The following is a 24,165-nucleotide window of genomic DNA, read 5'->3' on the forward strand; positions in this document are numbered from 1 at the left end:
CTGAAACACAGCTAACTGAAATATTAGCTGCACAAACCCTAATCAGACACAGTACTTCACTAATGCTAACGGAGTATTTAGCAGAAGCAAATAATATATAATTCCAATATGAATGGTTTCTTTTTGCAAATAGCGCCCCCTTCCTGTTCAGATGTAGCAAGAGAAAGAGACGGAGAAAAAGTTGATGAGAAACAAATTTATTGATGTAATATCTGACATAAAATCATCTTCAAATGTCAAACTAGTTTTTCCATCAACACTCATTGATTCATGCATCACCGTCTTTGGTGCGTAACGCGACACGCCTCACTTTTTGTGCAAAAGGTTTTTGTGCTTCTTTATTGAGGTAACATTTCAATTAACCTACAGGAAACAAGGATTTTCTATCACTAACGAGGATTTTATGGCTTTCAGGTTTACACAGGCCTTCAGTTTTATAAGGTAAAAGTATAAATATAAGGGATGCTAAAGGAGAAAGTTGTGCTTTCAGAGTTAATATATAAAAATAGAGTTAAAAACAAAAAGGGTTTGCATAAATCAGGTGCTGTTGAGCTAATTCAGTTCAGATGTGCTAAAAGGGCTTCAGTGTGGAAGAAAAGGGAAAATCCAGTGGATTGATAACTACCATAACTACGACGCTACGCTCCTCTGGGATTTTACCCATCATGCATCTGGAAGGAGGATGCTGGAAACTTTCCTCAGGATCAAAACCTCCTAAAACAAATCCTCTGAATTTCATCATCAAATGTTTGGAAAGTCATAAAAAGCAAATAAAAAGTTCATCCTGTTTAAAATAAAACCCTGGATTCAGAAAATGTTACTTTTAAAACGTCGACTGTTTTCGATTCTGTGTCCTGAAGTTTTGGTAAAAAACTATAATTGTGCAATTAAGTTACTTAAAGCTGGATGTAAGTTATTTGTACCACTGTGTCTGTGGTGTGGATCTTTTTATTTATATTATTTTATACTTTGGAAGGTAAAGAAGTTACATTTTCTTGCGATTTTCCATCAGTTTCTGTCATTAAACACGAATGAGCTGCCATGAAATTAACCTGTTGACGCTGTTCATGTTTCCATCCAGCCTGATGAAAATATGTTCAGCAAACAAATATTGTTTTAGATGACATTATAAGTGAAAGAAATATAAATATATTCTTTTATCAAACACAGTAAGAAGTTGGTTTTTGATGAAATCTGGCTGAGAAAAATTTGCCCTTTTCTGCATCGTCAGACGCAGACGTGGAGGTCAGGACTGTCGGGTCGGATCCTGGAAGTAGAAACGTGTGACGGCTGCTGAGGTCAGGAGAATCCTTCAGCTTTGACCTGAAGGGCGTCACAGAGGCCGGGTCGGGTCTGCAGAACCTGGGAAAACAACCAGAACCGGAGAGAGGCTCAGAAACAGACACTCACAGTTAACCTGTAGATCAGTGGCATCCAAAGGGCCGGAAACGTCCAAGTTAATGGACCTGGGCGACAAAAAATTAGTTTGTTTAGATAAAAGCATAATATAATTTTATCTGCTTGATTATTAACTAAATAAATGCAAAATAAATAAATGTACTGCAGAGGAATTTTCCTTTTGGTTCTATTAGTCCAGTTTGGCTGTCAGCCTCATGTTTGGGTTTAGAAATGTCTTATTACACAAGTTCACACAGAAATGTCAACATTTCTATAGTAACATAAAGGTAGCACCACTAAGGACTCATTTATACAGTTTATCTACCAAAAGAAGCTGATTTGGGGTTTAGTTACTCAAATAGACAAAAACCCACAATGTTTGACATCATCACCGTCTTTTTTCTGTGAAAGCTAAATGTTTTCTAAGTTAGCTAAAGAGCTAAAGTGTTTATTAATACTTTTTAAGAACAAAACTTCAAACCTAATGTTTAACTTTATTAACTCAAACTTTACAAAAAACAAGTAAATTAGCACTTTAGAGGTTTTCAAAATTAGCCAAAGCGCTAACCTACAAGTTAGCGCCACTAAACATTTGCATTGCTGCAGCTTGATATGTTTTTCTGTGGAAGGAGCTTCAAACTAAAACATCTGCAGAAACCAAAACAATCAAACAGAAACCAATCGAACTGTGATATGTTGACTCATTTAACAGTATTATCTCTGACCTTCAGGGTGCTGAGAATCTCTCCAAACAGGTGCTTTGCTTCCTGAGTATCTGGCTCCTCAAAGTAGTCCGACACAGAGACGGCCACCACGATGGACCTGATGTTGCTGCACACACCTGCGCAGGTGGACAGAACATTAATCCCTCCGTAAACAGTGCTGGGTCTGAGCACAGGAAGCAGCAGAAACCGGATCTCACTGTGGAAGTGGAGGATGGCCTGGCCGCTGACCGGCGTGTGCGTCAGGATCAGCGTCTGCAGACTCTTCAGTCCGGCTCTGCAGAGCTCTGTCGCCACCTGAAGGCTCAGGTCGGTAATGCACTCCAACTCCAGCACCTGCAGGTGAGTGCAGCTGCGCACTGCATGAAAATATGAAAACGGCAAAAACAGTTTGTTTTGTTTTATACCAAAGCTCAGAATGTCATGTTAAAATATTTTTCTTTAAGTTAATTTTTTATTAGCGGTTTATTTTACAATAAACCGCTAATATCTATTAAGGAAACATGAAAATCGTCTTTTTATTTACCAACAGCCACCAATCCCTGAGTGTTACAGCCAGCTCCGCCCACACTGAGACAACGGAGGTGTGGCCAACATCGACCAATCGTCTGCAAGCACCGGTTTCCAAAACGAGTCGGCTGTTGGCTAAAACCAGAAAACACGAATATGAGATGAGATAAAAGTAAGCTAGCTTTTTAGTTAGCAGTGCTAAGTTAGCACTAATCAGTTCCACTATCGCTAAGCGCTATTTCAGCAGGATATTTAGCAGAAGCTATCGCTAAAGCGCTATACCAACATAGTAATTAATAAAAGCTACGCTAAAGCATCACATTAGCATAGTAATTAGTGGAAGCTTTGAAAGCTAACCCAAACTTCAACACAAATGTTGAACTTTATTGACAGATTTAACTAAATAGTCATGTTAATTAGCGCTCTAAAATATATCTGAAAAAATTTAACATAGAAGAAGCTAAATGTGTTAAACATTTTCAACGTTAGCAAAAGTGCTGACCTAAAACTTAGCTCCTCTGTTAGCGCACTAGCAGCTGTGTAACCCACCACAGTTAATAAATTACTTTTATTGAAAAGGTTAAGCAAAAATAAAAATGTTTTTACATTTAAGATTTACTTTCTACTCCCTGTGAAGTAGCTGAGAGCTGACTGACTCACCTGGGGTGCGACGGCGCGACCTGCAGGCTGCTGATGTTCCTGCAGCCGGCACCCAGAGCCCACAGGACCTCCTGACCGACCGGGTCTGAGGAGCTCCTGCAGGGAGAGACACTCAGGTGAACACTCAGACAGCCAGGTGAGCCATGGAGCAGGAGGAGCCTCCTCAGTCCCACCTGTACGTGAGCGTCTGCAGGTTCCTGCAGTAGCAGCTGGCCATCCACAGCATCCTGTCGGTGAGGATGTGGGGACACTGGGAGACGGAGAGGAGGAGCAGACTGCCCCCTGCTGACCGCAGCAGCGCCTCCACGCCCGGCTCCATGCTGCCCCTGAGACACACACCGCTCCAGGTCAGCACACCTGCAGACCTTTAAATGGTCTGAGCTCAGAAAACAGACGGACTAAAACCGTTTCCACGGCAACGTGCACATCCCTCAGTTCACTAAGAGATAAGAATATGTTTAAACTTTCTCTGAGTGTTAATCCCTCTGAGCTGCCGCTGCGTGCATGTGTGTGTGTGTGTGTGTGTGTGTGTGTGTGTGTGTGTGTGTGTATGTGCGATACCGAGTGATTTTGTGGTAATCCTCTCGCGTCTCGTTGGGCCGGCGGCTTCGTGGCTTCAGGTTGTTGAGGATGACAGACTGAGTTTGAGTACACCACTGAGAAAGAGTCTGCAAGAACTAAACACACAAAACTAATGTTTAATCCAGACAGCAAAGGAAAAATATATATTTAAAAGCACAAAAGGTGCTTCAGACTCTGAAATTCAGTCACCGTCTGAATTTCAAACATCATCTGGGAGTGAAAAGAGCCTGAATGCAGTTAGCTAAATAATTAGCTAAAGCTAGCTAAATAATTAGCTAAAGCTATCTAAATAATTAGCTAAAACTAGCTAAATAATTAGCTAAAGCTATCTAAATAATTAGCTAAAGTTAGCTAAATAATTAGCTAAAACTAGCTAAATAATTAGCTAAAACTAGCTAAATAATTAGCTAAAGTTAGCTAAATAATTAGCTAAAGTTAGCTAAATAATTATCTAACTGCAAACTAGCCAGTTCTTTGCAACACACTGATATTGCTTTGATAAATTATCAGAATATTCTCTAGTAACAAGTCTGAATTAATAATTTAAAAAGGTGTAGAGGACACAGTGAAGCCGCTGTACCTCGGCCGACACTCGAGCGTTCTCCAGTCGGAGGCGAGTCCAGACCGCTGGGTGCCTAGCAACAAACCGCCAATCACAGCACACCTCGGCCGCCAGCAGCAGCGAGCGAACATCCAGATACGGGAAGACGCAGAAGAGCCCCGCCCTCATCTTCAGGGTGTCAGCGCCTGGCGTCCTGTTGGCATGACAACGGGAGGGGGTGGAGCCAATGGAGGAGGGCGTGTCTGGGTGACGAAGGCAACAGGAAGAGGAAGAAGAGCAGATAAGAGGAGACAACATCTGGAACAGCCAGTAGGGGGAGGAGGAGGGTCTTTACCTGATCCAGGTGTGTACTTCCTGGCCAGAATGAGGCGCCTCATCTCAGCGCTGCTCCACAGGCCTTCCTCCTCTTCTTCCTCCTCCTCCTCCTCTTCCTCAGTGCTGTGGTGACGAAGGTTTCTTTTGCTCCAGGTTCTTCCCCATCCTTCCTCTCCGACCCTGAAAACACAAAAGGAGAAAAACATTCTGATTCTCTGAAGTTCACACCCCTGTTAAAATGCCACATTTTTGTAACATTGGACATTTTTTACATTCTTCTCCTGACTGATGCCTTTATGCAGTGATATCAACCTGGCTTTTAACAGGGGTGATTAAGTTTTTAAGGGTGGTTGCACGTTTTACCATTAATGATCCAACATGATTGGTTAAAAATGAGAAAAAAGATCAGCCATTTCGATTTGGCCTCAAATCTACTGGTGAGCAGCTAGCTAAAAGGTTTGGAGTGCTAATCCTAAAACATTAACCACGACTGTAGCCATGTCATCACTTCATGTAGTGAAAGCTAATGCTAAAGCACTAGCAACACTTCATGTAGCAGAAACTAATGCTAAAGCACTAACAACACTGCAGATAGCAGAAGCTAATGCTAAAGCACCAACAACACTGCAGATAGCAGAAGCTAATGCTAAAGCACTAGCAACACTTAATGTAGAAGAAGCTAATGCTAAATCACTAGCAACACTTCATGTAGCAGAAGCTAATGCTAAAGCACTATCAACACTTCATGTAGCAAAAGCTAATGCTAAAGCACTAGCAACACTTCATGTAGCAGAAGCTAATGCTAAAGCACTAGTTTATCACTGCATGCATAAACAGTCCTTACCCACTTCAAAATAAGAGCATGAATATGAATGTGTAGCTGCCTGAGGAATTGTTAGCAGTCAGTAACCAAAACTGAAAAACTGAAAGTTTAGAAAACAGGAAAGTAAATCGACGCTTTATAATTTATCTGGAATAATTGAGTAGTGCGTTAAATTTTATCAAAATTAGCAAGAAGGCTAAAGCGCTAAACATGATATTAGCTGCGCTAGCTCACTACCACTTGATTTATATTAACATCTTTTTCAGAAATGGTTGATTTCCATCTTGGTGCATTCAGATGAAATTATCTGCTGTTCTTCTGAAGAAATGGAGCTAATGTATATTTTGGTTTAAAACATCAAACACGTTAAAAGGCTGAACGTTTACACAAAGGCCTCAACAACAATAGCCTCTGGAAACGTTTGGAGTCTGAATCCTTTGGGGAATTGATCATCATGATCCTTAATCAATAATAAATTCTTCACTTTTTCAGTTTCTTCTGTTTTTCTTGCGCTGCTTCGCCTCAGGGAGACATTTTGAAGGTTTTCCTCGTACCAGACTCTCTCCCTCCGCCTGAACCCGTCCCTGTCCGGCGGAGTCCAGTGTGCGGCGCAGTGAGACGGGTGGAAGTGGACCAGTCCTCCCTCACAGTCCCAGCCCCCCGAGCCCAGAGACAAGGTCCGCATCTGATCACTCAGACCACTGAAAAGCACAAACTCACCATTTCAAGAAAAAAGCTGAAATCCTGTGAGAACAATACGTAACGCCTGAATCTGTGAGTTTTGGATGGGAGTTTATTGAGCTACCTGTAGTGATGGAGGCTGTGCGTCGGCTCTCCCAGTCTGTAGGAACTGGAGACGCTGTAGCTCCTCTGAAACAGAAAGATTAGACATAAAAGTCACAACTTATTATAAATATTTCTAGTTTCTAGTGAAAATGTCTTCGTCCACCTTAAATAAGACAAAACTAACCTAGAAATAACTTTTCAGTAACATATAGGAGATTATTTTAGGTTTATAATTCCTTAATATTGATGGAAAACTGGCAGATTATTTCACTTATCAAATAGTTTCTTCTTATAAGTTAATTATCTGCCAATGGAACAAAAACTTTTAAATCAATATTAAGGAATTACTGATTTATTAAAACTCTCACATCTTGCTGAAAAGTGATTTCAGGTTTATTAAGATGTTTGCACTAAAGATGATTTGGTGTTTTTCAGTGTATTTTCTGCGCAGCCCCAGTAAAACCAGAGCTGTTGGCGTCTCCCACCCTGTTGCCGAGGCTTTCCTGCATCTTGCTGGTGATGATGTCATCGGTGCTGCCGTCCAGGCTGCGTCCGGCCCGTCCGGGTTCAGGTGAGTAAACCTCAGAGGGTGAGCACGGCTCGCCGTATTCGAACCTGGTGTGAGCGAAGTGGTTGCTGCTGAGCAGCAGCAGCTGCCTTTCTGCTCGGTCAGCTCGCTCCAGCAGCGTCTCGATGAACACCTGCGGCAGGAACAGACGACTCCTTCAACCTGACGCCAGACACTTCAGATCGAAGGGGATTTCTGACACTTTCAGGGCTTTAAAGCACTTCATCTGTTTTTATCTGAAATTATTTAACCTCAAAGGTACAAAACCAAACCCTACAGGATCCTTCCAGTTATTTTTAAACAAACTAAAAACAACACTGTAAAAAAATGTAATACATTCGTCACCCAGTATTCGCTGGGATTTGGGACCAGAAGCGCCTGAGAACGACTAAAATCCTCTAAAAACAACCGATAATTGCTTATTTGAAATTAAAAATATGTTTTAAAATACATTAAAACGCTCGGTGGAAACCGTCTAAGTATCACAGCTGAAGATAACATCTACATCACATGAAACTCGAGGTCCGGGGGCCAAATATGGCCCGCCATATCTTTATATGTGGCCCATAGGCTCCAGAGGGACACATGAATAAAACCTTTAATATGTTTCAATTTTATTTTATCAATAAAATCAAAGCAGCTTCTTTACGCTGCCAAATTACATCAATCAATTCCTCCAGTTTTTCATCCACTCAAAATCAACAGAACCTCACATATTTCATGAGTTTGGTAAAAACGTTTCCTTTGAAAACGGTAAAAACATTGTTTAAGTGATGCTGGCTCCCACCTGCAGGTGGCGATATTTCCTACTTCCCTACACTGCTGCAAGTTAAAGTCTGTGATTAATACGGCAAGCAGAGTCAAATTTACTGTCATACAGATATCGCAAAATGAGCACCAAAAACCAGTGATTTTGATTGTAAAATATTACAGAAACAACCATGAAACACTGGAGTTTGTGAAAAGATGTTCCATATTATTAAACTTTAACAAGTACTTATCGAATATTTATGTAATTTTAAAATTATACAAAATAAGCTTCAGTGGTTAACTGAGAAATCTGCAGAGTGGGTCAATTTTATCGTCCGATTAAACGATTACTAAAATAATCATTAGCTGCGGCTTTAATAACTACAAAACAGGAACAGCAGATTCTTCAGTCATCTGACCTGTAAGGTTGGAACGTCATAAAGAGACGAATGTGAATGTTGGTGAGGAAAAGACCCATTTTAGCACATCTAATCTAATCTAATTTAATCTAATCTAATTTAATCTGATCTAATCTAATCTATTCTAATCTAATCTCATCTAATCTAATCTAATCTAGTCTAATCTATTCTAATCTAATTTAATCTAATTTAATCTAATCTAACCTGATCTAATCTGATCTAATCTAATCTATTCTAATCTAATCTAATTTAATCTAATCTAACCTAATCTATTCTAATCTAATCTCATCTAATCTAATCTAGTCTAATCTATTCTAATCTAATTTAATCTAATCTAACCTAATCTAATTTAATCTAATCTAACCTGATCTAATCTGATCTAATCTAATCTAATCTAATCTAGTCTAGTCTAATCTAGTCTATTCTAATCTAATCTAATCTAATCTCATCTCATCTAATTTAATCTAATCTAACCTAATCTAATCTAATCTAATCTCAGTGTTAAACTCTCCCAGTCGTCACCTGCAGTCTGGATTTGGCCTCGGCTTCTTTTTCTGCCGTCTGCCTCAGAAAAAGCTCGATGTCCGCCATCTCCCTGAAAAACGACGTCAAAAATGTCAAAAAACTGAAAACATTCAGGAAAACGTAAAAATGACAACATAAACTTTGTACTCAATTAAGAGTAAAACAGTAACTGATCAGATTATCAATCATTTAATATTTAAAAATTACATAACCAGAAGGACCAAAATATAAAGTTAAGTTATAAAGTTGGTATTTTAAGAACCAAAATGACAATAATTCAAATATTTAACAAAAAATAACAAAACCAGGCAAAATATTTTTTTCTAAATCAGTTTCTTCCAATAAAAAACTTCAGAAACTTTAACAGGATCTGCCTTTCTGTGTGGTTTGTTTTTATTCAGTGGGTAAAAAATCCATAAATTTTACTCAAGTAAGAGTAGAAATATTTCATAATAAAATTACTCAAGTACCGTGTAGTAAAAATACTAATAAAAGTGATTTTTTCAAAAAGATACCAAAGTAACTGTAACTATTTAATACCAAACTCTGAGTAACAAATAGAGCAACATTTGAAGAGTCAGTGATGAGTGAAGCTGACAGTAATTAAACCAGTGCAGGAAACTGGAGCCACTGGGAGGAAACTGGAGCCACTGGGAGGAAGCTGGAGCCACTGGGAGGGAACTGGAGCCACTGGGAGGAAGCTGGAGCCACTGGGAGGGAACTGGAGCCAATCGGAGGTAACTGGAGCCACTGGGAGGTAACAGGCCCCACTGGGAGGAAACTGGAGCTACTGGGAGGAAACTGGAGCCACTGGGAGGTAACAGGCCCCACTGGGAGGAAACTGAAGCCACTGGGAGGAAACTGGAGCCACTGGTTTGACCTCAGACGCAGCCTGAGGGCCGCTGTGCCTCGCTGTCATCCTGCATCCATCATCACAGGAAGCGGCGCAGCAAAGCGTGTCAGAGTGATGCAAACCAAACATGGCGTGTCCTCCATCTGACAGCCACGCTGCTATTTACTGCTCTTTAGTCCAGAAAATAACCTGACCTTCATTAACCGCTTTGGGGTCTCATTGTTTATAACCACATGATGCATATTCAAGCTGCTGGATTAAACGAATCTGCCCACATTTACACAGTGAGGCGTTCAAACCGAAGCCTCAGGCTGGGTATTTTTAGCTGTTTACACTCTGCCTGTTTTCAGGAAAAGCTGCAGAGTGAGGCATCAGCAGTTTGTGAGACTCTTTGATGAGGTAGAAAAGATTTGGCAAAATCAAACAAACCATAACCCCAGCAAAAGAAAAGCCCTGAAGGATACTGACTGGTGTCGCTCACTCAGCTCTGTCTCTTTCTCTGCCAGGTTCGTCTTCAGGCGCTCCATCATCTCCATGGCGGCCGACACCTGCCAGGAGAAAACAGAAACATATCAGGAACAAAATCTGTTTAAAAAAAACAAACAATTATGTAATTAACTTACTGCCTGAATGATGTCAATAGCAACTAATCCGCTAACAGCAGAGCTAACTTTTAGCTTACCGCCTTAGCGCTTTTGCTAACTTTGAAAACACTGCAGTTTTGTTTCCTGTCTTCACGTTTTCACCAATAACTTTATTCAAAACAAAAAGCATTACATGAACAATATAAAATGAGGACAGTAGAGAACAAAATATAAACAAAAAAAATATTTTGTCAAAATTGAACAACTGATGAGACGAATCGACTGATCAGGTGTTTTCAAGGTACCGAGCAGCTCCACCCACCTGTCTGGACAGGTAGGCCGCCCTCTCCTCCACCTCCTTCTTCTCCCTCCGCAGTCGCTCCCTCTCCCTCCTCTTCCGCTCCAGCTCCGCCTCCCTCCTCTGCAGCTCCGCCCTCAGCCGCCCGACGCGCCGGTTCACCTTCTCCTCCACCTCTGCAAACGTCCGGGCGATTTTCCGGTCCAGGCCCAGTCCCAGCCGCTCCTCCAGGCCGATGTCCACCGTCAGCCTGAAGTCCAGGACACCCGAAGCCCCTGGGACCAGAGAGCCGGGCCGGGCCAGAGCGGTGCAGGGCTCCTGCCCGGGCCGGGCCCGGTCCGGTGGGCCGAAGATTCCCTGGAGCAGCTGGACGGAGGCCGACGAGGAGGCGAGGTCCAGGCAGGCCAGCGGCAGGGGGAAACCCTGCGCCTCCATGTTCGGAGGAGACGCTTCGCTCTGGGCCGCTGCTGGTCCAGGAAGAGGCAGGAGAGCAGGTCCAGAACGCCTGACCCGGGCCTGGACCAGAACCACGAGTTTAAACGAGCCAAACAGTAAAAATATATCAAAATGTTCTACAAATGTGGAATCTGATCCTTCCAAACAGACTAAATCTCTTAAAACAGTCTGTCTGTAAACATAACATAAAAAATATCAAAATATGCTGAAAACATGCAGGAAAGCATAAAAATAACACCAGACGGTCAGAGTGCTCAGTAACACAAATTATTTTTACTCCAGTAAAAGTAAAGAGCAGCCATCCAAGAAATATAATCCAGTTTTTGGTAGAGAGAAAATATAAAAATGTGCTTATTGCAACACGACATACTTCTGCTAATAGTGTTTAACGCTAATTTACTGGCTGTTTTTTAAGCTTTCAGTTGGAAATGTACTTAAAGAGAGAAAAATTATAAATCATGCAAATGCAACATATAGAACTAATGTGAATTTATCACACTATTAGTTGATTTGTTGTGACAGTTTTAAGTTCAGAAGCAGTGACTTCACCTACATTTTATAATAGTAAGTTCCACTTGTTTTGTTTTCCAGTGCAGAACAACCCAGATTTTTCAGTTTAAGTTGAATTTTCCCCTTTAGCATTAAAGCAGCAGGGCGGACTGACCTGCGACAGGACCAGCAGGGTCTCGTAGGTGTGTCTGCTGACCAGGTGAGCCCGGAGCTCAGCCACAGACGGGAAGCGGCTCCGGTCGCCGCAGCGGGGGCAGAAGTAGGGCAGCGGCGAGGAAGAGGAGGAGGAGGAAGAGGAAGACATGATCACCGAGGAGCAGCGGCACCTGGAGCCGGAGGAAAACTGGGTCAGGCACTCCGAGCTGCTGTTATTGATTATTGACGGATCAGAGAGGATGCTGGTTCTGAGGCCCGAGTGGGAGCGGGCTCCTGCCGGGATCAGGGCGCGGCGGAGCGGCATCTTCCACGCTGATGGCCGCGCAGGAGAGCAGCGTCAGCATGCATGGATGAGCAGGAATAAAGGAGCGTCTGGGCGTGGAGGCTGAGCCGCCACATCCCTCCAGCTGACGGCTCCGCTAACCACAGATTCACTTTTATTCACCATCACTCAGCATTTCCACACACTTTGGGTAATTTTAAGGTTTCCTTACATTAGAAAAAACCAAACAGTTTAAATATGCTCTACAAAATGAGTTTAATGCTTTTATTTCCTATAATTACTACAGCTGTTCCAGAAATTATGTTTTTATGTGTTTTCCAGGCACATAGAGACATTTTATAGCAATTTGCTACCTTCAGTTCTTATAAATATACTATATATTACTTAAAAGAAATTTGGCTTCATAATTTAATGCCTCTGTCTCTTTAAAAACTCCTGCTCTGTCTGAAGCTCCGCCTTCAGGAAGTCATCCCAACATGGCTCCTCGATTAACCCTTTAAACGCTTTTAGCAGTGTTTCACTGACAAGCAGCTCCTATAATGAGCTCAGCAGCTCCACCAGGTGTTTGCTAATTGCTGCTGGCTAGTCTGAAGGAGCTGATTGGGGGAGGAGCTCCTTCTCGAAGGCGGGGCTAGATCCACCCTGCTGTTTCACACACTTGGGACAAAATAGTTGAAATTATAGGCAAGATATACTAAAAAAAAAATTAAAACGCAGAAATATTTTTTGATAATTCTTTCTTTTTTTCATTCTTACATTCATAAAAAAACAGTTTGATTTTTGTGGCCAATATTTCCTACATTTTATGTAAATTTTTCTATATTTTCAGGTCTAGATTAAAATTCTAGTCTATTTTTAGTAACTATAAAAGTTTATGGGTAACTCTGTGATTCTATTTCTGTCCTGATCAACAGATGTTTGACTTTTATTTTGTGTTTCTTCATTTTTATTTCTGGGTTTATTATTGCTCGAATGGTCTTGTCATGTTCAGTTGTTTGTTAATGCAATGATTTGAATAAATTAAATATAAACGGCACATTTTTACCTTCTAAAGAGCCTGCAGGTAACATTTGTTGAATTTATGTTATGAATTTATGTTATGTTAAATAAATTCATAATGTCATAATGAATGGAATCCACTTCCATTCAATATTATACGGTTGACCCGGATTCTGTCCGGTTCTGTCCGGTTCAGTGGATGCTATCGAGTTGGATAATGGTCACATTTCCCAGTGATCTGATCCGGGTCCATTTGTTGCTCAGTCAAAAATTAACAACAATATTTGGGGTTATTTAGTCTGTCATAAGGACAAAATGACAAAATGCGTATTAATTTTTCAACGTGACATTTTCACCAACTTAGTGATTCATTGTCTTATAAATGTCAACGTTACAAACTAAATAGCAACTATAGAGCAAGCAAGGTAGAGCAATATTTAGTATAAATATTGTATTTGTACAGTAAATACAATATTTTCTGTATTTTGGAAAATGTTTAGCTTTAAATTTATATCTAGTTCAAAGCTAAATATTTAGGCTGATCCTATAAATTTAGCAAAATATTTAGTTTGAAGCTAAATATTCAGCTTTCTAACCAAATATCAAGTTTGATGCTAAGTATTTGACTTGCTAACTAAATGTTTAGAGTTAAATATTTACTTTGATACTAAATATTTATTTTTGAATTGTGAAAAAAAAATTCACAATTTGCAATAAATGTGAATTTAAATAAACTAATAACATGGTGAAAATGTGACTCTTTTATAGCAATAAGATAATAATCCAAGTTATTGTTAATTTTTCACTGTTATTTTATAAATGATGCCCATAAAACTGCAGGGGCTTCATGACTCACATTTTTCTCAAAATAATTTAAAATGTTTCCAGGATATCAGAAAAATGACACATTTAACAGATTACTCAGTTAAATGTCACTGCATGCTGATCAGATGACAGTTTGCCTGATAATTATATTTTTATTTACAACATAACATCTTATTGAAATATTGATCTCAATGACCTACAGTTAATTTAATTAGATTGAAGCTGAAATGACTCAAAGTTTGAATGAAAATCTTCAGCTGATTGATCGATTGATTGATAACTGATTGACTGGGATGTGAGGCTAATTCAGAGAAACTTTCTCCCCCTCAGGGACATTAAAGTTGGGAACTGATCCCCCAAGTTAACAGCAATCGATACCTCTGATTATTGATCAGCTGCTGGTCCGTCGCTGCGTCACTCTCTCCTCGCCTCCTTTTCAACCGAACCCGTTGCCATGGTTTCCTGCTCTTGGTCGTCTGGGTTTTTCGGACCGTCCGGTACCGGCAGCGGCTCTCGGAGCTGCAGGATGGATCAAAACAGAACCGGATGCACCACCGCCCCGCGCGCACCGTCACAGCGAGCAGCCGCCGCGTGCTCCTGATGACGTAGGAGCCGCGTGACGTGTCACTGCTGATAAATCAGGCTTGTTTCAGCGTTTTTAGTGTTTTTCCCTGTTTTTATTATTAGTGTTAATGTTGTTGTTGTTTTAATAATAATAATAATAATAATAATAATAATAATAATAATAATAATAATAATAATAATTATGTCCATTTGTTTTTATTATTGCTTTTTAATTATTGTTTTAATAATAATAAAATCTCTTTCCAGATATTTCCAGCTGGATAAGAGTCAGCCGACTGTCTGTCTTTCTTGAAGTTTTACTTTCTTTCTCTGAAGCCAGTGAAGAACCATTCTGTTTCAGAAAATTGGCTGTAGAATCACATCCAAAAAAATAATTTTTTCAGTTTAATCAAACTTCATTAGATTGTTTCTTCAGGAGTGGAGTCTTGTGCATTGAATGTGTCAAAACTCACAACTTTTTCCAGGGTTTTCCATTTTTATCTGCCATACTTTGCTATGTCTTCACTCCTCTGTTATCCATAAAAACTAACTGAAATTAACCAAAATAAATCAAGTCTATCTGAAGAAGTGCCTCAAAACATAAAAAAATCTCAGAACATGTAAAAATCCACTTGGCGCTGTGCTGCTCTGCAGCAGCAGGAAGTAAACCATGTCAGCTGAAGATGAACAGCAGCTGAGTTCATCCTGTGATGAAGAGGACAGCTTCTGTGTCGTCTGTGAAGAGGCTTGAACAGCCGGTTCTCATTAAATAAGTTTATTCATAACCTGCCTGGTCATGATGGGAGTCACGACACATTTTCTGTTTACACAAATGGGCTCTGAGCGCCGACATGTTAAAATTATACACAGTATGATTATCAAATAAGTTCATTGCTTTTTCTCAAAAGAGTTGGTTTTGACTAAATTTTAAAGAGCAGTATCATATAAAATCAACTTGAGCTTTACGTACATCATGGTATAAAAAACAAACCTGGAGATCTGATTTGATTCCTTCATGCATGTTTAAAAAATCCTTCAATCTCCATGGCAACCCTTCAGCTGTACACAGTGTCTTGGTTGGATGTAGCTCCGCCTTCAAGACGCAGCTCCTCCTACTTTCAGCTCCTTCAGACTAGCCAGCAGCCGTTAGCAAACGACTTCCTGGAGGCGGAGCTTCAGAAAGAGCAGGAGTTTGACATTTTTGAATGTAGATCTGTACTGTAGAGTTTTAGATGGCGTCCCTCAGGGCGCTGTATTGGGTCTTATAGGAGTCAGAAAGTTTCTGATTTACGTCTCCATCTTTATCTAGATGGTACAGCCTTTAAAATTATTATAAAAACATCAGCAGCTCTGGTTTTCATATGAAGATCAAACTGTTTCAGGTTTTTATTTACAGTTAGCGTTCCTTCAGTTGGGAAAATGTATTTCCTTCCACTCAAAATAAGGGACTAACATGACCTGATGCCTTAGATATTAAATCAGAGGAAGGTTTAGAAACTCAGACGGACGTGTCTCAGTTTTTAAAATAGATTTTCAGTTAATTTCTTGTATCGATTGATCTCATTTTGTTTGTTTTAACCACAGTTTTATTTTGAAAATGAAGATTTGGAATCTAAATGTATTGATCAAATAAAAATGAAAGTAATCCCTGACCAGTGTTATTGATGGATGATATTTAAGGATGCATAAAAGAGAGGAGATCAAAGCCTTATTCCTTGACTGGTTTTAATGTTTTGCACTGGAGAAATATTGAAATTCCCTCCGGCTTTCTTTGAGGAACGTTGCTTTTAATCAGTTCTCTTATTTTTAGATTTTTGATGATGAGGCTGAATGTTTTTGATTTTAAGAAATGTTCATTTTAACTGCCTTAAACCCAGATCATGTACAAAATCCTCTATTTTAAACAGCAAATATTGAAAAAGCTGGAAGAAAAGGGAGAATTTTTAAAATATTTACGGCATATTTTGTACTCTAACAAGTTTTTGTTAACTGGAGACGGCAGCAACATGAGAAAATGTAGTTTATTTGTTATATATTTTTGTGCTTCTCTATTCTAACTGATGCTGTGACCTCTAACCTTTAACATCAGCTTCATTAACTCAGTCGACTCAAAGATAGTTATTTTATTTTACTGTAGAGGAGTTGCAGTTGCAGTATTTGGCCACAGGGTGGCGTAAGACGTCCATGAACAGAGAAACAGCTCAACCTGACCAGAAGTCACTCTCATCATCATCATCATCATCATCATCATCATCATCATCATCATCAGCTGCAGCGATGAAGGTTTCTAAACATCTTTCCTTCAGAAACTCAACAACAAAATAACAAAAACTCAGCGGCGACGTGGGTGAAACGTTGTTACCATGGAAACTCGGCCTTCGCAGTTCATACCACCTGACGAACTGTTAATGGAATCGTTTGTTGCTAGGCAACCGCAGCCTGTAGAAGGCTGGACGGAGATTCTCTGATGAAGACGACCGATGAAGAGCTGTTTTTAGGCGCCAGTTGAAGTGTCTCACTCCCTGATCCTGTGAAATATTCAGAAATATTTAAATTTTAACTCGTTTGATCCTCATATCTGGATCTTTCTTCCGCCTTTCACTCAGACTCATCTTATATTTCAGCTCTGGGTTGTTGGTTTTTTTTAAACCGGTCTAATCTCCAACGTAAAATCAACTGCGACTTACAGTTTTGTTCACAGAAATGGCGGGATCACCATGGCAACCGGCGGCCCACTCTTTCCTGAGCCTCCATCATGTCTCCACAATAGATGCTGCTGTCCTGTCTCTTCTAGTTTAAGGTGATGATGAGCTTCTGATTAAAGTATTCACACAGCTGAAGACATAAATACTACAGTGTATTAGGGCCAATGCTGACAGGAAATAAAGCAGTAAATTTCTGCCAATTTTGAGATTGATCTTAGAAAGTTTATTGAACACTTGGAAATAAGAAAATGTTTGACTTTTGAAACTCAGAAATGTTCAAGTTTATTCCTAATTTTTTTATATTAATCTTAAAATATCTGAGTTTTTTCTAACAAATTTTTGACTTTCAAACTAAAAAAATTTCCTTTTTCCTAGAAAATTTCACAGATTTTTTTTTCCCACTGAAATTTACTTCATATAATTTCTACCTACAATGAAATTAGTTATGTTAAAACTATAGGGACAGGCTTAACGTGAATAAATGTCACAGCTCTCGTCAGAATAAGTCTGTTCAAACAACAGGGAATGCGACCCAAATTAAATATTTTTTGTCAATAAACACATAAACACATAAACACATATTTAAACATATCTTTAAGCTCTATTTGCCTACTTTGTGTTTCACTTTGAGTGAATTCCTTATTTTACAAATCTGGTCATAATCAGGTCTAGTTTATGAGTGAAATTGCACCATAAAATGTGATTTAATCATAGTTGAATCATGAATTATCAAGGGAGCTGTGATATTTTCACACATTGCCAGATTGTTGTGAAGAGCTTTTAATCTCCTTTAGTTAAAGCTGCAGTGTGCAACTTTTATAAAACGTATTATATATATATATATATATATATATATATATATATATATATATATATATATATATATATATATATATATATATATATATATATATATATATATATATATATATATTTTTTGTTTGTTTGTTTGTTTTTTTGTTTTTTTGTTGTTGAAACTGTCACCATGTTGTGAGTTTGAGACAGATAATCTGTGAAAAGATGGAATCTCCTCTGCCTGAGGCCAGGGGAGAAACAACCAAGTTGCCAGTGTTAACTAGAAATAACCAATCAGAACCAGGAGGCGGATCTTAGTGCTGTCAATCACCCTCAACCCCTGATCTTCCTGCAGCTTCTGATCTGATCCGATGACGTTGGATAAATAGTTTTCCTGTAACAGTAAGTTGTGCCTTTAGCACAGTTAGCGAGTACATGAGGTTGATGGACAGCGCTAAGATCCTCCTCCTGGCTCTGATTGGTTGTTTTTGACCGGAAGCGGTGCATTTCTTCAGACGACAATAGAAGCTCAGGCAGAGTGATCTTTTCATTGGTTATCTGTCTCATAACAAAATGTGCAAAATGGTGACAGGTTAAAGAAATGTACAAAAACCTTTAAAATAAAAGTTAGGTACTGCAGCTATAAGGGTGAGACTTCCTTTCTGCCCCGTAAAGCTTGAAGTGGCATCTTTGAATGTAGACCTGTAGAGCTTCAGATGGTGTCCCTCAGGGCTCTGTGTTGATTAATGCAGTTTTAATGGAAACGTTTTGATATTAAAAATGATCTGAAATACTTTTTTACTCACTAGCATGACTAAATGTGTGAAAGGTGAGGGGTTCTGTTGGTGTTTTGGTGCAGAGGAAACAGCCGGACTCAGTGGATCTGCTTTGTTTTGTTTATTAACAGCAACAACAGCCTCCATGCAGAATGAGGGAACAGTAAACTCGCACAGCCATGTGTGCTACTCAGCGCTCAGCTCTCACTGAGCAGGTGTGCTTCAGATCTCACACCACAGAACACAGGACAACATATCCCACAATGCATCGGTGCAGCTGGACCTGCACACACGGGTTCGTTCAGAGTCCGCGGAATGCGTACAGTCGTTTCATAGAAAAAGTGACATCGTGTTTCACGTTCATGTGCCAGAGAAACATCTCTAAGATATTCACACCCTGCTTGTAAAACTGCGACACTGAGAGGTAGACAGTCCGTCTAGAAAAATAGAGATATGTTACAAACATGGAACTCCTCAAATATAGAGCTGCTTACATGGAAATATCAACAACAGAAGCACGACATTCTGACGTCGACATTCACAGAGTCTCTTTACGGCTTCATGCAGAAGAAACTGGTTTTATTTTACAGCAGGATCCGTCCTGCAGGGGGCGCACTGCCCCTTTAAGGCGGCGGAGGCCCGGTCGGCTGCCGGGCCAGGCCCGAACCCGAACCCGAACCCTCAGGCACCGCATACACGCATGCGCCTCCCAGCACCTGTACACCGGTGTGACGTCACATGTCTCTCCGGTTGTCGGTTCAAATCCGAAAAGCTTCCAAAACTCCGCGTAGAGGGAGCGCGTGCCTGTGTTTACACGCCGGGCGCGTTCAGGGCCAGAGAGTAGGCGGCCATCATCTGCGCACGCAGCTGCTGCTTCACGTGCACGCGCCCGTGCCGCTTTCTCTCGTCGCTGCGCGCGAACCTCTTCCCGCACACGTCGCAGGAGAAGGGCTTCTCGCCGGTGTGCGTGCGCGTGTGTGTGGTCAGATGGTCGCTGCGGCTGAAGCTGCGCGCGCAGATGGTGCACTGGAAGGGCTTCTGGCCCGTGTGGATGCGCACGTGCCTGTTGAGCTCGTCGGAGCGCGAGAAGCGGCGCTCGCAGCCCTGCACGGAGCACGGGAACGGCTTTGGTTTCACGCCGCCGCGCGCGTGCGCTCTGCGCCCTGCGCGCTGCTGCTTTGGCGCTCCGGGCGCGTGCACGCTGCTGATGTTGACCATCGGGAACGCGCCCTGCAGGAGGGAGGAAAGCAGGTGCGCGTCCAGGGTGGAGGGGGTGCTGCTGATGACGTAGTTACCGGATTCCCCGCCGGTTACCGGTAAACCCTTCAGCCAGTCCTCCAGCTCCAGCGGCTCCTGCTTCACCTCGCAGCCGGGCTTCAGCTCGCCCTGCCCGGCTTCGGAGCTCAGCAGAGACTCGATGAAATCAGCCATGTCCACCTGTTGCTCCAGAGCCATGAGCGGGAGCAGAGAGTCCGCTGCAGCCGGGAACAGAGCGTCATTCCCGAGCGTGGAGGGCTGTGAACACCCGCTGCTGCAGCTGGAGCTCCCGAACTCCGATTTGATCACCACTGGAGCTGAAGCGGGGGCTGCAGGCGGCTGCGGCTCCGCGGCTGCAGGAGGTATGCTGAAGTCGGGGGCGGGCTGCTGCTGCTGCTCCATCTCGGTGCAGATTCCCACAATTTCCGTGATCATGTTCAGGATCGCGTCGGCAGTGCTGCTCAGCCCCGCGGCCGTGGGCTCCGGCTCCGCGAAGAAGCTTCCGGTGTAGCCGAGCGATGGAGAGAGAGTGTCCGAGGAGCAGTCGCTGAAGTCGGAGAAGAAGTCTGAGTCCGAGGCGTCAGTTCCCGGAGAGAAAACTGCAGAAAGGGAGGGGAGGGGGTTATTATTGCATAATGACAGAAACACCATGAAGATGCAGCTGCAGGATGCAGGTTGCATGACATGCAGCAGGATGCTGGAGACTCACCTTGGCTGAACGGTGATCCCACGTCAGAGTCCGCGCCGTCGCTGGGGCTGGACCCTACACTGTCCACCCAGGCGCTGCAAGCGTCCTCAAACTCAGACATGAAGCTGTCGTCGCGCTCCAGAAGCATCTTTTTCTCAGGTTTTATGATTAAATCCGGGATTCCCCCTAAGAAGCGAGGCGTTAATCCAGTTTAAGCTGCGGCTGCTGCCGGGCTGAGAGGCTGAGGATGCTGAGCGCTCTCCGGCTCTCCCTTTTATACTCTCCGTCTCCAAGGTAACTCCCGTCTTGCCTTTATTGGTCGACACCGGCGCGAGGGATTCCCCCCGCCGTGCCCCTTTCAGCTGACCAAATTTGGGCTGCTTCCGGCTGTGACGGCGGGTATCCCCCATGCCTTAAAAGGACAGGCGGCAGAGCGTCGTCGGGGAGCGGAGAGAGGGGTTTCCTTCACTGCGGCAGAGAGAGGTTATACAACCGGGAGAAGACAGGAAACACGGGAGGGAGACTCAGATCGCGGGTTTTGGCGCATTTCATGGGACTCCACAGACCCAAATTTGTTTAATTTGTTGCAACATTCGAGTTAGAGATGTTCACACCGAGCAGACACAGACAAAGCGTGGTTTTCAAAGCATAATTAGCTGCTAAGCCACAGAAAATGTGGACTAGAAATAATTTTTTGCCGTCGCTTATGGCGCCCCCTCCAGAGCGGCGCCCGCTTAGTGCATATCACAACTTTTTTGCGCCACCGGTTCAGCACTGCAGACGCATCACTGGCTCACATGTGACATTCCTGCACAGCCACATGCAGCTGCTGGGATGTAGTCGCCATGGAGACGGATGGAGGATCCAGGCCAGCGTTACATAAAAGGAGCTGGATCATCAGAACCTGCAGAACCCCCTGGTTCTGTTCGGAGCGTCGGGATCGTCCTCTGAGATTCACGTCGTTCTCATCCCTCCATGTAAACCAAAACAAGCAGAAGTGTTACGTAACAGGAAAATTAGCTGCCCTCCATGTCTATTTGTTCCCCTAAAACATGGAAAAATACATTTTTATTTCAGTAAAATTAAATTTAAACCCTTAACTTGCTCAGATGTAACTTTTCAATCTTGTGCATCGTTTAATATATAATATTAAGGCATCAGGGGCCCAAAGTTTCAGTTGTAAATGTTTGTACGCTCTAAATGCGATGCATGCGGGCGCCGAGCCAGAGGGGGCGCCAGAAGCGATGGCAGAAAATTTCTAGTCACCATTTTCTGCATTTAACAGCCGTTTGTGCTTTAAAAATAACAATAATGTGTCAGAAAGTACATAGCTGCTAATTCAGAGTTCCAAACGTTGCAACAATTTGATAAAAGATAAGTTATAATTTTTAAAAATGTCTTCTACAGTGGATAATTTGGGCTGGTTAGGAGCAGAGCCTCTTTAAAACACTCATTCCTGCCTATTAGCAGTTCAGACCCCAAATATCCATTAATAAAAGATCGGTGTAAACCTTCCTCATCGTTGCTCTTTCCAGTTGATGGAACCATTCGCTGCATCAGAACTTATTCTGTAAATGTATTTCCATCTCCTCTTTACTTCGTTAAGTATTTCAGAAAAACCAAAAATCACATCAAATGAGCGTAAAACCTTTTTTTCTTCAAAATGTTATTATTTTATTTTATTTTATTTTATTTTGGCATTTCTATCAACTTCTAATGCAAAACTTCAAAATGAAATGCTAATGGAAACACAGATTAGATCAAATGAAATTGATATGCTAGAATGGCCTAATCAAAGTCTAAGGATAGATTTAACTGACGTTCGTTGGTGCCTTGCATCCAATCGGACTGAACTTGTTTTGTAAAGAAGAGAAAAAAACATTCAGCTAATTGGTGGAGACCAACCAGCTGGATCTGCAGAGAAAGAGTTAAATACAAATGTCCACCACACTTTTCAGAAAATGTTTAAATCATGTCTGGTTTTCTTTGTGATTCACATTCCTGCATTGCTCTGTGTTAATTGATCACATAAAACCTCAATAAAATATGTTCAGGTAGCGGTTAGCGATGCAATAAAGATAAAATAATTATCAAAACTTTTTAGGTAACTGTGTGTCACAGCATTTATAGCCCCACAAACACAAATGCTACTTGAAAAATATTCCTGTTTATAATAAACATCTTTAGGACAACAATCATATAAAAAGTTTGATTTACATCAGCTGGATTTAATCATATTTCGAAATTTATTGATGCTTTCTTTGACCAAACAGTGGAGAAAATAGTGAAACTACCAATCCAGACAATGTGGACATTTTGGAGACTTTTAAATATCTTTAACTGGAATTAATCATGATTAAATTATTATAGTAAATTTTATCAGCATAAATGATAAACGATGTTCTGGGTTTTTATAACGTGAAAACTTCTGGCAGATTTTTGAGGTTTGAAGGTAAAACTTTGCATCAGATCTTCATTTAGACCAGAGGGGTCCAAAGTGCGGTCCGGGGGCCATTTGTGGCCATGAAAATGATTTTGTTCGGCTCCTGAAAACAAATCAGTTGTTCAGGAGTCAGGATGGGAAAAATTTTACCACTGAATAGAAAGCAGTGCATTACTAAAATAATAAGAAATTGTCTGTTTTTTTAAAATAAAAAAAACAGTTTTATGCTTTGGATCTTTAATGATACACAGATTTAATTTTAGAAAACTTTACCTTTGAGGAGGTAAAGCTAACACCCCACCCCCCAAAGAAATTACAATAAACTAATTTTTGCATTTTCTTATTGAATTTTGTGGCTCTCCAGCAGTTCAAACTGTCCAGTTTTTGGCAGATTAAAACCTTGAAACCAGCCTTTATGTTTCACTTTTCCCAGGATTATTTTAACTAAAGCAACAGATTGCGAAGCACCCGGCGCTGAAACATGAAGCAGAGCGTTTCTTTCTCCTCTTCCAGGGTTTTACATCAGAGGCGCCGTGTGTTTGACCTCCAGGGGGATTTTTTTAGCCGAGACGTTGAAGCAGCACCTGTTGTCAGTTTTTCTGCCAGAGAGAGACGGACCAGAACCGCTCCGCTCGCCTCGCCGTGTCAACGCGCTATATCAGGACAGATGATGGGGAAATGTGTGTGTGGGCGCTGTTGCCATGGCGGCGTGCCTCCGCCGGCTGCACACACACCGCCACAGAGACGCTGAAGCGCTCGGACTCTGGTGGCGTCAGCCGCGCCGCTGATTCACACGTTTCTTAAAGTTAATGGATCAGTTCCAACGTTAAGATGGCCGCCATCAGGGAAACGGCAGCAGGAGAGAGAGAGCAAATGTTCAGGCTGGACTAAATTTAGCTACAAAACAGGCAGAACTCTGCCAGAAAACCCAAAATATCAACTTCACAAAGTCTGAAATGATTCAACAGGAATGCATCATGACTGAGAAATATCCAGACACAAACTGAACTATGAACGCAGCGATCCAGTTTTATCACTTCTGATACCGATATCTGAGCATCGGACAGAACCGATACAGAAAAACAGCTGAATTCATTTAAAATGTTTATTTTCTTAAACTGAAACATAAATGTACTGAATTACCAATTTATTTAATAACTCTGCATCAGTGCAGCACAATTAACGACAAGCTACTGGTCAGACACGTAAAACTTTAATTTATTCAGACAATTTAGGACAAAAACAGCAAATTTAAAATAAAAAATGAAGAATCTGACACAAACAAAACGTTAACTACTTTGGTGAAACATGAAAATAAATTGAAACAAACCTTTCAAATGTTTCAGAAAGTTA

At 41.4% G+C, this 24,165-nt stretch overlaps 2 protein-coding genes across 2 annotated transcripts; both read right to left on the minus strand.

Annotated features, from left to right (window-relative positions):
• Positions 1–181: 181 nt before the first annotated feature.
• LOC103149113 (F-box only protein 41) lies at positions 182–14,192 on the minus strand. The gene is made up of 17 exons (XM_007568132.2): positions 13,963–14,192; positions 11,476–11,647; positions 10,380–10,871; positions 9,942–10,021; positions 8,618–8,690; positions 6,844–7,059; positions 6,378–6,442; positions 6,127–6,273; positions 4,769–4,929; positions 4,453–4,676; positions 3,852–3,967; positions 3,464–3,616; positions 3,291–3,386; positions 2,647–2,765; positions 2,321–2,479; positions 2,124–2,239; positions 182–1,362 (listed from the first exon to the last, which is right to left on the minus strand). Exons 2-17 carry the CDS (start codon positions 11,623–11,625, stop codon positions 1,300–1,302), a joined length of 2,430 nt encoding a protein of 809 aa, XP_007568194.2. The 5' UTR covers positions 11,626–11,647; positions 13,963–14,192; the 3' UTR covers positions 182–1,299.
• A 4,338-nt stretch (positions 14,193–18,530) lies between these two features.
• On the minus strand, positions 18,531–22,002 carry egr4 (early growth response 4). Its single transcript, XM_007568100.2, has 2 exons — positions 20,391–22,002; positions 18,531–20,280 (listed from the first exon to the last, which is right to left on the minus strand). Exons 1-2 carry the CDS (start codon positions 20,515–20,517, stop codon positions 19,235–19,237), a joined length of 1,173 nt encoding a protein of 390 aa, XP_007568162.1. The 5' UTR covers positions 20,518–22,002; the 3' UTR covers positions 18,531–19,234.
• Between the last annotated feature and the right edge of the window lie 2,163 nt (positions 22,003–24,165).

The sequence above is a fragment of the Poecilia formosa genome, unplaced genomic scaffold (genome assembly GCF_000485575.1).
Source record: "Poecilia formosa unplaced genomic scaffold, Poecilia_formosa-5.1.2 Scaffold217, whole genome shotgun sequence".
Classification (NCBI taxonomy): Eukaryota; Metazoa; Chordata; class Actinopteri; order Cyprinodontiformes; family Poeciliidae; genus Poecilia; species Poecilia formosa.

Bases quoted from the DNA above. Each gene is read 5' to 3' on its own strand.
- LOC103149113 (XM_007568132.2), bottom strand. From the start codon at position 11,625: ATGTCTTCCTCTTCCTCCTCCTCCTCTTCCTCGCCGCTGCCCTACTTC. The intron at 8,691-9,941 runs GTCAGTATCCTT...GTCGTTTTTCAG, and splicing joins GAGCTGAGTGAGCGACACCA to GGAGATGGCGGACATCGAGC. The intron at 2,480-2,646 runs GTAAATAAAAAG...ATTTTCATGCAG, and splicing joins TCAGGGATTGGTGGCTGTTG to TGCGCAGCTGCACTCACCTG.
- egr4 (XM_007568100.2), bottom strand. From the start codon at position 20,517: ATGCTTCTGGAGCGCGACGACAGCTTCATGTCTGAGTTTGAGGACGCT. The intron at 20,281-20,390 runs GTGAGTCTCCAG...CCCTTTCTGCAG, and splicing joins GGGATCACCGTTCAGCCAAG to TTTTCTCTCCGGGAACTGAC.